The sequence below is a fragment of the Trachurus japonicus genome, chromosome 3 (genome assembly GCF_045865225.1).
Source record: "Trachurus japonicus isolate A0001 chromosome 3, Traja_1.0".
Lineage (NCBI taxonomy): Eukaryota > Metazoa > Chordata > Actinopteri > Carangiformes > Carangidae > Trachurus > Trachurus japonicus.
In genome coordinates, this window is record NC_140909.1 from 9,873,842 (window position 1) to 9,888,796 (window position 14,955).

Genomic DNA, 14,955 nt, shown 5'->3' on the forward strand with positions numbered 1-14,955 from the left:
CAGGAAGTGATACACAGATGCCCCAAGTCAAATTTTTCTTTTCTTAGATCAATGTATGCTACACTGCTCTAGTGTGTAACGCTTAGGTAATGAAGAAAAGTGTGGCCTGTTTATCGTAGATTCAATTTGACTGAGATTTACCCTGAAGACAGAGACAAACTGGTGTCAAGGTAGTGAAGTCCCAACCAAGGACTCGCCTTGATGAGAGGACTGACAGATTTTTCCTGCATTTTTATTTTGACCCCAAAATGACCTGTAGATGAAAATACAATAGACACTCAGTCTGTTTTGTCTTGTTTTGCTTATTGCATATGAAAATCATCCACTGTGGAGCAGGTTTAGATTTTGAAAATGTGGTTTTCATTCACCTCCATCATGCATACTGCTTGCATACATGGACATTCAGGTTGAATTGTTTATATTACATTTAGATTTTCAAATTTGAACCAACAGTTTAAAACCATCCACTCTGTTACAGGGTACAAAACATCCATCCACGGATGTGAAAGTGAAAATGCAAATTGGATTATTGCATTTTCATTTACATTTTCACTCAAATAACATTTACATTTACATGTGGAGAAATTATAATGCTATTGTGGAATTACATTTTCATTTTCAAGTTTATATTATCATCTGAATATTGTCCCTAAGGGGCTTCCATAATATGAGGAATGGATCATGATGATCCGTCACATTCTGCTGCTGCCGGGCCGAGGGTGCAGCTTGGCAGGCTCCACGCTGTCTGGCATGGAGTTGGTGTCCTTAATTGAAATTGCTGCACTTGGCTCTGGCCCACTGAACAAGTCTTACAAATGGCACGTTTCACCTGTCAGCTGGAGGGCAAACCCCCCCCACCCCACCCCTCCACCACCCACCCTTGCCCCACCCACCCCGGCCTCCTTGGGGGTGGTCACTCCTATCCAGTGTCTTGGTGCTAACGTCTCAGATGCTTCATATTGCTCCGTCAGCAGAAGCAGCAGATGGGCGAAGCTTAAGCCGAACGCTCAATGAAAGAGACTCGGAGCTTCTCTTCCTGACCCATAAAGATCTGTTTCCTCTCAGTAAATTATAATCTTATTAGATTTTTTTTTTTTTGTCGAGAGCGTGAGGCCGAAGACTTAACGCTTGACACTTATTATTCAGTCGGAAACCTGCCAAATTGGATGAAACATTTGATACAATTGGCAGGAGCCTTGTGGTGTGGGAGAGTTGCCCATTGACTCTTAGACAGACATCATCAAAAAGCCAGTGAGAGCTGAGTCTCACTATTGTACTGCTATGACGCAACTGAAAATGTTGCATCATTCATAATGTTTCTTGCCGTGAATAACACAATGAGTCTTGTCTTCAGTTTTTCATGAACGGAGCTCACTGATCAAACTTCACAATGGCAGACTGTTGCCGCTCACCTTCAGCTTGTTTGCGATATTTAATTCACAAAATGTGCGTAGTATACACTCGGACATAAGATTTAGTGGAAATGCTTGTTACTTCTTCCACAATTCCTATAGCAACGGACTCTCTCGTCGTAGGTATCAGCTCCTCAGCAGAGGAAAATGTTGTGGTGGGGTTGTGGTGTGTCGGTGCGGAGAATGAGGAGGTTGGGGAATATTTAAAAATCTGCAGATGCTGACAGGATTTTTTTTTTTCCTAGAATAACACAATTTAATGGCATCCAATCTACATTTCTCTTTAATTAAAGAAAAGCTATGGCTGATGATTTTCCAAGTCAAGGTCTGTGAATTCTCATTGGGCATTGGGCCATATGCGGAGGGTAATTAACTCCTAACTATGCTGATGACTATTTGTTTTAGCTCAGCATTCCCCCTCATTATGACAACGTAGAAGGCAGACACACCATTTCTCCTCATTTGTGTAGGTGCAGTGTGTTTTTGTTCATTTTTTTTTCCCCTTTGTGAAAATCTCAGTTTTCTCTGCGTTGGTGCTGAATCTGTAGTTTTGGGGTTTTTTTTTTTTTTTTGCTCTGTGGAGTTAATGATGTAAGATTGGTTAACAGTCAGAGGCGGCTCTAACCAAACAAGAAGGATAACTGACAGAGATGGAAAAGGGGCTATATTTAGTGTAAGTAAGGCTGTTTGTGTGGAGAGGAAGTGGGTGCATAGTGCAAGCATGATGTTGATTACACGCCTACACATATCACCCCTTCTTGCTTTCCTTAAGGCTGGCAACCAGCAGTTGTAAGAGACAGGATTTATTGCTTCATGTCTCAAACTGAAGAGCAGTCGCCTGAAAAGAAACCGGAGCAGTTACTCGAAAGAAATTTAATGTATGAATTTTCAAATCATTGTAGCACAAAACTGGAAACCTATGTCGAGGAGTGAGGCGGTGTAGGAAACGAATAAACCAATACTTGATTTGAGGTTTTTCTCTGTGGTTCAATCTGCAAAGATTTCTGATCTGGTCAAGTTTTTTTTGGCTGAACTGTTTGAAGTGTGTCGACACACAAAGAGTTTTTCAACACTTGATAATTGTTCATTCATTTCAGTTTCTTATAAATGATTTTTCCAATTCCTTCTTCTCAAATGTGATGATTTGCTGCCGTCTCCTGTCATCATTGTAAATTGAATTTTGTTCGGGCACTGGACAAAATAATCCATTGTGCTGACATCAGTTTGGAAAGTGTGATGGGTGTTTTTCTTTTGCTATTTAATTGGATTTTATTGAATGATGAAGTAATTCATCCAAAAATAATAATATCAATCAAGACTAAGGATGTCACGATTACTTGTTTTCACAATTATTCGCAGTATTAAACGCCACAATTAATTGATCTTTCTGAAAAAGATTATGTTGGAACTATATAGATGTGAGCCAAAGTAAAGACGCACAGATACTGGTCCGTTTATCTAACATAACACTGAATTGGTAGGAATTAGAAATAAATGTTAGCGTGTCATTTGTAATTTAAAAAAAATGATTAAAATAAACTTAAAGCAGAAGTAAGCGGAATGTTTGTGTTAATATATATATATATATATAAGTCTTAAATAGTTATATGTTCCGACAGCAATCACTTACATAGAGTGTTTGGTCTGAAACACGGGTCTGTCAGTAACTCTGCTCTGCTGTAAGCCGAGGAGAAAACTTTCCTTGTATCCTACAACCTTTATCCAATGAGGAGAGAGAACGGCATAAAGAGGCAGTCCTCTCTGTGTGTGCAGCCAAGGGATGCGCGTGAATGTGGTGACGTAGGGACGAGGGCGGGGACTGCTAACTCCATCTGCAAGAAGTTAGCCAAAACGACCGGATCGCTTACTTCTGCTTTAAACATTTGGAATAGATGACAATTAATGACTTTAATATTTCAAACACTTCCCCCGGGGGATTAATAACTTGTCCTATATTAAGAGATTAGTAATGTTATTATATTTTGTCTATATTTGATTTTATACATTCATAGTGTTGTGAAATGTATTGAAAATCGTAATACCGTGATTATTTCTCTGACAATAATCGTACCAAGAAAATCTATAATCGTGACATCCCTAAGTATTCGATGATGTGAGACTCATCAGTTGTAGTCTTATTTTCTTGGCTCTTTCTTTGTGTGGTAGTGGTGCCCTCAGCTCGGCAGAAAAAGCTGCAGCTGAGAATCATCCACCGTCCGTGTATTCATGATGAAAACAGGCCTCTAATGTTTTCCTGGTGTGAGGAGCCTGCATGCACGGTGTGTGTGTGTGTGTGTGTGTGTGTGTGTGTGGGTGGAGGCCTGGGATGTACAGTATAGCTGGAATGCTGGAGGGGAACTGAGTGACAGGTTTGGACTTCGGTCGGTGGGCGGGATAGGGCGACTGTGACATCACCAGCACCCGAGGGCTCGGCCCGGGCCGGCTGCCGGCTGCAGAGGTGGAGTTTCCTTCCTGCAACGCTGGACGGGGCCGAGTGTGGCCTGACCCACCTTGCCACCAGCGTCTAAACTGCGCGGCGGCTCGGTTCTGCCGACCTTTTTGGATTTCACTCCCATTGTCTTGTTTCGTCCTTGCTGTGTATTTTTTAATTTAACTGTCAGTTTTCCTTCAGTGCCAACTGTGCTGACTCTGTTTCATATGGTAAACCTGAGACATCTTGATTTAATAATCAACTTTAAATAAACTTTAACTTGACTGCTGCTGCTGCTCAGAGGAGAAAATACAAGGTTGTTAATAATCCTGGTTCATGCAGCTCACAAACACACACGCCCACCATGGTGGTCATGTCAGCACTAGCCTAATGATTGCCTAAGTGAAGCCCGAGTTGTTCTTGGCTTTTTTAGCATCATTCCTTCCTCCATGCGAAGTACGAGTTGTAAAACAGCGAGCTGACTCTGTTAAAATAGTCATTTCCCGCAGCTTTGTGAAGTTGCTGCAGAACTCTGATGGTGTAAACGCCTCAGCAGCCTGTGCTTAGGGGGAGATTTCATTTAGCAGGGAACGTCGGGAGATTTAGTGCACGCAGGCCACTGTGCAGCATCTGTGTGTGTGTGTGTGTATGTACAGTCCAGACTACACTCAAACATTAAGGAGTGAGCTGCTGACCCCTCTGTGACTGTCAGCTGTCTCCTCATGACAGCTGTCAAATGTTTTCATGGAAATTTGTCCAGGAATTCGTCTGCCTGCTCAGTGCGTACCTGTGAAATAGTCTGGCAGATGACAGTGAGCACGCTGATGTCACAGCTTGTCTTAGCTGCAAATAGATCGGGTACCATCTGAACATTTTCCGTGCTTTCAAGTCTGTCACTGCCACACTGGAGATTTTAAGTACGTTACAGTTCGATAACATTATAAACCAATCATCTCTCTGAGTTTTGGTGGAACAGAAGACAAACGAAGATGTCATCTTTGGTTCTGAGAAATGTTTGCAAGCAGGAAACTTATGAAATCAGATCGATTAATTCACTTTTATTGTAGCCTTAAAATGCATTTTAATACCTCACTTTGAAGAGTATAGATGTGTTTTTCCCTTCACCCATTTTTTTTGCTATCTAGGCCACATTTAACAAAAAGTTCTCAAACATCCACATCGTTTAATCTTCTCCTAACAAAAGAAAAGCACAAAGAATATGTACACACAGCGTTTGGGACGGCTTCGTGGAACTGACACATTTCATTTGTAGTCTGCGGTCAGAAAGTACTGAGGTTTTTGATCCCCCCCTGAGTTGCAGGTGGGGGGACATAGTAGTAACTCATACAGGCTGATTCATTCTGTTTTAGGAGGCCGTTACTGATGAAGTCATGGACCAATATAAAGCTTTATAAGACAGATTACTGGACATGACTCAGGCTGGCTTATGTCACATAGTTATCGGTAGTCCTCCTGAGTCATGTTGCCACCCCAACCAACCGCCCAGCTGAAGCCCTGCCAGGCCGAACTACAGCCCCTGTTAGTGCTGGCTCCGGTGCTGCTGCTGCTGGCACTGCAAAACAGCCTCATCTATCACACGGGGGGGAGAGAGAGAGAATCAGCCCGGCCAGAACCAGAAAGCGGCAGCTATAGGCCTACGCTCCCCATGCATGTATTGTAGAGGGAGGAGAGGGAGTAGCCAGTAGAAGCGAGGTGCTCAGTGCGGCTGCCCGAGGTTGACAGAATAGGAATAAGAGGTTGACGGGAAGCCAAAGTCACGTGCTGCTGGAGCTGTGGTGGCTGGGAGACTGGTGTCGGTGCTGCTGGTGCTGGTGGGAGGGGACGAGAAATGCGAGCAGCTTTTTTTTTTTTCCTTTTCCCCTCCTCTCTCCTCTCTCCCTTTCTCTTTCTGTCTCTGTCTGGCCGTCTGAAGGCACACTGGCAGTGCAGTGCAGTGCAGTGCAGTGAAGCACGTTCTAGGATACACAGTAATACTGATGAATTATTGAACAGTGGTGAGTGGATGTGACACAGGCCAGCACACTTGCACGCTGCAGAGCGACAGGAGAGTGAGAGGGAGAGATTACCTGCATTTCCTCCTGCAACTACAGAGAGCTGCAGGTTTGACAAATGAATTAGTATGCGGATGATGAATGGGAAAAACAAATTACACTTACGAACAGCCACTTATCTAAAGTCGAGCTCGACCAGCAGGGGATTTTCGAGGCCATTACTGGTGTTGATGTTTGAGAGTAAGATGACATTAACATAAATATTTTAATCTTTGACATGATTATTTTGACCAATAATGCTTGTATTGTATCTATCAGTAACAGAACTGAACTGATGAGTTGTTTAATTAAGTCCTATCTTTTTCCTTTTTTCACATGTTTGACATTTTTGACAATCAGGAGAATGATTTAATTGGAAGAATCAGTAGATAAAGATATTTATTAGTTGTGGACTTAAATGGCTAAATATCTCAGAGCATTTCAGTTGCTTGTTATTGATCAGCCGTAATAAAGGCATATATCCTCTGCTTCTTCTCTATCAGTGATCTATATGTTGCTAAAAGTGTCTGAGATGTCAAATTAAAGTCAAGTTCTCTCTGCCACATAAAAACAACCCGTGTCATTGTGTGAAACAACACCCATTTTCACACACAAACAATATGACTGTAAAAGTTTAATTTGGCTTGTTGTTCGAACAACAGGGAATCCTGTCTGGATTTTATGTCGTCGCGATCACTCTTGTGTTTTAGGGTGTTGGTTTGACATTCCCCGAGCACTCCCCTCAGCTGTCACCACTTAACTAGTCCCCGAGGAGAGCAAGAACTACAAAACATGGGAAAAATGTAAAAAATGCATGATTCCTCCTCCTCCCTATCCCCTGGCCCCACCCATCCAGTTTAGGTTACTAGGAGACCAGATATTGGCCCCAGAATGAAAGAATCAAAGCCTTCAGGAGCGAGCGGTGTGTGACTGTTGCAATGGAGGAAACGTCTCGTAAAAAAAAAAAAAAAAAAAAAAAGCGTTGTGGGCATGAAAACCAGCCTACCGTCTAAACTTTAAGCAGTGTGGTTGTTGTGTGGAGGAATATTTACTTCACACTTCTTGTGCAAATGTCTGCAGGCAGTGTGTTTGCCTCCTGTCTGCAGGGACAAGGTGGTAAAAGGTGGAGGTCAGTGAGGCTGTGGGTGCTGTTTTCACCCAAAATAGAAGGAGTGACAGTTTGTTCAAACAGTATCCGTCCATTTTTTGAGGCTGTGTCTTAAATCTGTAGCGCTCCCTCAAAGCAGGATTACACTGTGTAACAATCATGTGTTCAGTGACAAAATAAAATACCCTCAGGCGCTTGGATAAACTCAGATTGTTAGAGTGTGTTGTTGATGGATGCTGTTCTCCCACCATGCAATGTACTGTACAAATGAAGTGGGGAAAAGCTGCAAAACACTGAATACTGGATGGTAATGAAACAGCTCCAGGAACAGCTCAGAAAGCAGAAAAAAAACAAAACATAACAAAGTGTTGCTCTGAAGCCGCGGTTTGTTTACCTTTGTATGTCGCACATATTTGCCTAATTTCCTGTTAGCGCCAAACAATAAAGCAGCACGTTGGTGTCTTGTTTACTTGCAGTGTATGCTGTGTGTACTGTATTCAGTTAGTATGTGATTAGGGACACAGCTTTGTGTCTCAACCTGACACAATCACAGACCCCCAGACGACGCACTCACGGGTTCTTCTCCCTCTTTTGTCTCTCTGCAGTCGTACTTCGTCACCGACTATGACCCCACGATTGAAGACTCCTATACCAAGCAATGTGTGATTGACGAAAGGGCGGCCAGGCTCGACAGTAAGTGCACTTTGCTGAACAAACATGACCAGAGTAAATACATACACACACACAAAGACCGTGTTTCTATGGCATTATATTGCACTTCAAGAACTAGTTACAAAAGTCTGTTTTGCTGAAAGTTATTCTTGGTTTGCGTGTGTTTTTGTGCTTTTGTGTCAACGTGTGTGTGTGTGTGTGTGTGTGCACGCTCTCTCTCTAGTCCTCGACACGGCTGGACAGGAAGAGTTTGGAGCCATGAGAGAACAATACATGAGGACAGGGGAGGGCTTCCTGCTCGTCTTCTCAGTCACTGACAGAGGAAGGTGAGTGGCAGCTCTCGTCATGTGCAAACTCACCGCTACGCACACATACACACACACACACACACACACACACACACCCACAGACACAAACACACCGCCTTTCTTTCTCTTTTCTGTTAGCACATCTCTGTTTACCGTTCACAGCTACACACTCGCCCTCTCCCCCTCCTCTGCCTTCATCATAAATCTTGCATTTATACTCTCACTTGTTGCCGCTTGCACTTCCGGAGCGTTTTGCTGTCGTTCTTGTTGTCATTTTCTTTTGTTCTCAACACTTCCTCCCTCATCCTGTTCTTTTGCGTTCACTTATCTATGTACCTTAGCGTTCTATTTAAAGCCCATATGATATATTGAAACAACATTCTGTGGGCTGGTATAGAGTTATGTTTAGTTATGTATATATATAAAAAAGAGGAGCTGGACAAGAATTGTGTTTTTCCTCTTCATGGCACCAACCTTTTCATTTCAGTATGTATGGGCTTTAGCAGCCTTTAAGCTGCTGAACCCTGCTGACCCACCGGTGAGTCAGACTCGTACCATTCAGCTAAACATTCTTTAATCTCACTGAACTCTGGTGGAGATTTCAAAGTTCCCAAAGATAATAAACATGTCAGGTTGAATTTAAAGTAAGTGCAAATAAAAGAAAAATTCACAAGATAGCTGGAATATTTCCACTGATGTTGGCACAATCATATAAAACAATCTTGGATTTGAGCATTTTGCTCTTTGTAAACATCATATATAGAGACTTGGAACCAATAAAAACTAATTTATGTATTTATATGATAATAATAATAAGTATGTGATACTATTGAAATGTATGAACTATAATAAAAACTAAAATCTTAAAAAGTAGAGTTAAAAACCCTAATCCTAAAGAGTTTAATCCGGGTTGATTTGCCGGCACGCATGGTTACCCTGGTAACAGCGAATGTGGTTTAATACAACAGCAAACACTAATCTAGCTGCTACTTTGTAAGAAATACAACAAAGCAGTGACTGGTCTGGACTGGGTCTGCTCACAGAGTGATCAGTAAACACTGAGGTTGTTATTGAAGAGATACAATTGTGTGCATTGTTTCCCCGTGTATCCTTCGATATAAGAATAATGTTAATGCCCTGAATGGCCATAATAGACCTTGAACAGTGTCACAAATGGGGCATGAGTTCATGAAAATCCACAGGATTATCAACTTGAAGGTGAAATTAAAGGAGAAAATTAGATGGAAGGGGGATTTGGAAAAAGTTAGACTCTCAGTAACTTTACTTATCAGGGCGTAAGTCACCTTGAAGATATTTTTCACATTACACTGTATTGTATTCTTCTTGTCGTCAGTCTAAGTCACACCCCACCCTCCCTGTCTTTGTGTCCCTGCCCAGCAGTGCAGTGAGCTGCATTCCCCTGCCCCCACCCACAGCCCCCTCCCCATGTTTATATTGTAAACAGTCTTTCCTTCCTCCATTTATATTAGTCAAGTCTTTCCAGATTTACTATGTGCTCACCAAGCTGTCTGAGAGCCCGTGGCTGGAATGCCGTCCTGGGCTTGTGGTCTCATTCTGCCCCCCTCTCCAGATTTTTTTTTATTTGCCATTTGGCTGAAAACAAAAAACGCACATGGCATTTATATTATAGTGGGACAAGGGCCAGGTCAGTGCACTGAGCACAGCCTCAGAGAAACACATTTAGTGTTTCTGTAACAGTGTGGCTCACTCTCTCCTGTTTGCTGACATGTTCAACCCTGCAGTCTGATGAGCCCAACTGTACATTATTACATGAATGTGTGCACCGACAAGTAAAAACATGATCATCTGTTCCCTAAGAAAACATTACATAACACCATGTAATATGTTGTTTTTTTTAACAGCTTTGAAGAAATCTACAAATTCCAAAGACAAATTCTCCGAGTCAAAGACAGAGACGAATTCCCTATGATCCTTGTAGGAAACAAAGCAGATCTGGAACTACAGAGACAAGTAAGTCCAACAATTATTGCAGAGATCTGAACCCCCCGTATCAACCCAGTCCAGATGATTCGCATTTGCATACTTGAAAGTGGAAGCAAGCACTGCAGCTGCAGCTAGCTGCTAGCTGCTAAGACACAACAGGATGTGAGTGAGAGAATAAAAGAGAGACTGTAGAGATGGTGGTGTCAGAAGGGGAGGATGGATGCAGAGAAAAGGGAGTGTGATGAAATGATGGATTTTCTAGCTGCTGGTTTCTATTTGCCTGTGATTTTTTTTACTCCAGTGAATCCACACCACCCCCTTATGGTGGAAAGAAACCTTACAGGCTCACACAGCTGATCACTATCACTGAACTTAGTCTTTCAAGCCTCATGTGGCACACACTTGGTTCTTATTTTTCTACCTTTACTACATCATTAAACAGTTCCCATGAGATTGTAGACACTGGAAGTTATCAATTAGGGTGTAAATTGCTAGACATGGAATGAAGAGCCAGATGGTCACTCCATAATAGAAGCTGAAACATAATTAAAGATACCTGAGTAATTCTGCCACTAGCTTGAAACCAGGCAGAACAATACGTCCAACATATTCACAAATTGGTCTCTATTTTACATTTCCTACCCCTTGTTATCTTTTTCCTACCATATATAGCGTTTGGCGCCTTTGGACCTAATTCCTTTTTGCATTATTCAGTCCCAGTTTATATGCACAGCTGTGTCACAGTCAGAGAGGGTGGAGGCAGATCTCAGCTGTGTCCCAGATGCATTCTACATGCTAATTTAAGTGTGCCGTAAGTTTGCACTTGAGAAATTACAAAATGAAATACAATTAAAAAAAAATGTTACATGTGAAAGAAAACTACTTCATTTGTGATGCTGAGGGGAAAATACTGTCGCACACTGCACCATGTAATGAAAAAGAGGTCGCTTCACATCGGTCCGGGAGTAAAAAAGGGGGAGGGGGGGGTTGACATTGTGAATCCTGATTCGAGGACACTTTTTGAAGAAGTGGACATAAATTAAAATGAGAGAAGTAGCAGCGTTGGAGTATTTGAACATGAATGTAGATTTATAATACTGACGTGCGTGAATATATTCTGTAGCAGAGAAAAGGAGCTAAATTGGAAAGTCACAAAGTTCTTCTTTCAGTGTTATTAAGGGTCACTTTCACTTGGATGTGAAAGTCTGAACATGTGTGTAATGCTGTGCATGCTGGATAAAACACAAGTCATATATGGTATGTAGGTTGAGGTTCACTCTGTTCTGCAGCAGCATCACAGGAAATACTGCAGCTCTGCACCTGCACAATAATAATGATTTGATTCGGGTTAATTCAGCTCTGTGTCTGCTGGGATCATCAGCTAACAGTCAACATTTAACAGCAGTGTGGTTCAGTGGTACAATAAACGGATCTCTGATAATTGAACAGTGGATCAATACAATACAGAAAATACTATCAAGTGAATAAACTATACACACTAAATTCTGATTTTTATTAGTGAGCTGAGATCAGAAAAGAGCCACAAATCCATCTGCTGCTCTCTTCTGTGAATATGACTTTTCCTTTATATGCTTATGAGCCCTAAATGAAAGGATTTACCATGTGTGCACTCAATTAGTCAAGGGAGCCCTTCAGCTCACAGCATAACGCTGTAGTCTGGATCCACTGTTTGTATGCAGGTATTACATTAAAGATGACTGTGTGCACAAATAGCGAATTCTATCTCCCACACTTGACTGAACTGCGTCATCTCTGCCTGTCAGAGCACGATACCAGTGTTTCATAAACACATGGTTTGTTTTGAGGGATTGTGGAAAAGGTTCTTACATGTGCTAGATCTTAGCTGACATTCAGGTTTAAGCCTGTCATTATTTTTCCTCTTCCTCTTTGCCTCAGGTAACCCAGGAGGAGGGCCAGCAGCTGGCCAGACAACTGAAGGTCACGTATATGGAGGCTTCAGCCAAAATCCGCATGAACGTAGACCAAGCTTTCCACGAGCTGGTTAGAGTAATCAGGTAGGTGGTTTCTGGTTTGCAAAGGCGCCATTTACATGTCGTCCTCATGTGGAGCTTTCACCGACTCGCATTTTGCATTTGTTGACAGCTACAACAGTGGCTGAAAAAGATGAATGTTCAGGCACTCCTATGATAACTATGATAAACGTGTGAACATGTGGCCTATGCTGTTGTAGCATCAATAATTCATGACTCCTGGTGCCCTGGTATTGCCTTGTGGGCCGAGAGTTTAAGTCGGGAATCATGAATCATAATGCTGCTGGTTCAGGTTCAGTGTATGGACCTCTGCTGCACGGCATTTTCCATTTTCTGTTTCTCCTTTTGTTCCCATCTTTCCACCGCCAGCTAAACATTAAAGACATTAAATGCCTCCTAAAAATCATTTCAAGAATTAACGACCAAATAAGTACTTAACATTCGTTTTTTTTTATTAAAGAGACCCCGAGGAGTTTGCTTTTGGTTATAAAAGAGTCTCATATTAATGTGGATGAATCTACGTTACCCACACTTGTTAATGGGTCCATTTTCGATAAATACTGTATATCGTTTTGTCTTTATAGTTATTTTGATATTATTATTTAGTGGTCGACTCGCCCAGCATTTCCAAGTTTTGGTTTCCAGGACGCTGCCTGGCGCGTCATGGGAATAACGCAGCCGAATCGCCGTTTATGGTCGGAACTACGACGGTATTTGATCGTCTTCGAACCTCCGACTTTGGTTCTTGATTAATGAAAACATTTTTGGCAAATGTTTTCGCTTTCGTCCGTCTTGCGCCGGTCCAAGAATTTCACCGTGGGCGCGGAGGCTCATGGGAAATGTAGTGTGAAAACACTTCGCTTTCCAAAACTCCTCGTAGTCCCTTTAAGAATTTGATTTAACAAAGAGTCATTTGGCAACGTAAGCAAACAACCTCACAATTACACATTACATTTTGATTCAAATAAATCTAAATCATGATTAGCACTTGAGTCCATCACTGTTGTCTACCTGCATCCTGCTTAAGGCAAACCAGGGAGAATAGCTCAGACAAAGCAATAATGAGGAAATTGAATATTGATTACAAGTGATTGCAGAATTACACTGTCTAATTTCGCTCTCTCCCTAATCCCAGGAAATTCCAAGAACAGGAATGTCCACCGTCGCCAGAACCTACAAGAAAAGAGAAAGACAAGAGCGGCTGCCATTGTGTGATCGTCTGAGTCGGCCTTATCACTGTAACTCATGCAGCTCTACCACCCCACCCACTCTGCCTGACATCACATCCAAAGTGGATGACTGACCGCTGCCTTCTCCACGTGCATGACTTCAGACAGCCTTTTCTGAGTTTCCCTGACCAGGAACCGCTGTCCCCAAGGACATCACTATGGACAACTGACAATGCCAAATTTTAACACCACTCTACCTTCAGCCGTAATCTAATTCACACGAGAGAGTCCCAACACTAAACATTGCCTTCTAAATCAGCCTGACAAATTAATGTTTTGTACTCTGAAGGACTTCTCTTGCCTTGTAGTGACATTTGTACTTGCTACCGAGATTGAATGAAAATTATATATCCAGAATGTTAATGACTTTCTTTAGTTTCCAGTGTCTGATCAGAGCAGAGAGATTATCTTATGAAGCTTTGTGTATGTTGTGCCATATCCATCCTTACTCCCATGTGCTAATCTGCTACTGTACATAAGTGACATTTGTTGTGATTTTCAAAGTGTATTTCTAATGACCTATTAAATCACCACAGTACAGTGTGTGAGGTTGAGTTTGGTTTTACATATATGAAAGTGAATATATAAGTATGTATATAAATATAATACCTAGACAGCCCTTAAAGCTACAATGATAGATCTTTCTGGTATTCTGCAGTGGATTCTTTACTTTGTCTGTGGTCTCTGCTTGCATCTCAATTGCCAAACATGGAGTGTCTACTGTATCTGATTTTCTCTAAGTCTTATAGATTGAAGGGTTCTTATTCTATGCCATCTCTGCAGTGTACCGTAAGTAGCAAAACTGATCTGAATGTTTAATTTTTGTTTTTGTTTTTTCTTTCCTGGAAGGTGGCGGTTCAGTCAAAAAATTGGATCATCAAGCATTGTTTCAGATTTCTAAGAAGCAGTAGTGACAAATTTATCGGTAGCACATTGTGTAGCTTTGAAAAGGAACTAACGTGAATCCAGATCGATCAAAACTCACTGAACACTGTACATGCTCGACATTCGACTCCTGACGAGTAACGTTAACAAATCCGTTTTGTTGCAAATCAAGAATTCAGAGCTCAGTTTAGTTCAGATCATTCCGATGTAATGCATCATTTCTGTCGAACATTTTTAGTCTACAATATAGATCACATTACTGTTATATCATTCCAGCAACACAGTGGCAATGTGTATGTTTTGTGTCCTTGAATTATTCTGTCACACAACTTTTTTTTTTACCCCTCACCCCACCCAATGATGTGCCAGTTGGAAAAACCAGGACAAGTGGAAGCACTGAGATGCACATTGTAAAGAAACAACCCGTCTCCATTGGGACATGAACTCACCGGACCTGCCACCTGTGGAGCTATCATCGCCACAGACACAAAATACTGTTCTGCCTTCCCTCTCCACTATTGTACTTCTGTTCGGGCATACAAATGAAGTACTGCAGTTTGTTTTTCATATCATCATCTTGTAATATAAACAACAAGAAAATCAGATGATGGAAGTAATGGACTTGATTAAATGTTTCTACTCTACTTTTATACATTATTTTCTTATCAAACTAGTTGACAAGTATTTTTATATGTTTATAAGTGAATACATGTTCACAGCACGGCTGTGTATATATGTAAAGAGGAATATTTAATTCTCTTATTTTAAAACTGAAGATGACTGTTGGCCCAAAATTTACAAAATTGGAGTTTTCACCCAAGAATGTTTTTTCTTATCGTGGCTGAGTAATGGAGTATTAATATTTATATTGGGGTGTTCACC

General features: G+C 41.6%; 1 protein-coding gene across 1 annotated transcript in view; it reads left to right on the top strand.

Annotated features, from left to right (window-relative positions):
* The window catches only part of rras2 (RAS related 2), a 29,022-nt gene extending 14,305 nt beyond the window's left edge, over positions 1-14,717 (top strand). Inside the window, exons 2-6 of the mRNA XM_085760385.1 lie at positions 7,608-7,695; positions 7,898-8,000; positions 9,866-9,974; positions 11,865-11,983; positions 13,095-14,717. Of these exons, the coding sequence (XP_085616511.1) occupies positions 7,608-7,695; positions 7,898-8,000; positions 9,866-9,974; positions 11,865-11,983; positions 13,095-13,182 (507 nt within the window). The 3' untranslated portion in view covers positions 13,183-14,717. The remainder of the gene's footprint in view (positions 1-7,607; positions 7,696-7,897; positions 8,001-9,865; positions 9,975-11,864; positions 11,984-13,094) is intronic.
* Positions 14,718-14,955: the final 238 nt, after the last annotated feature.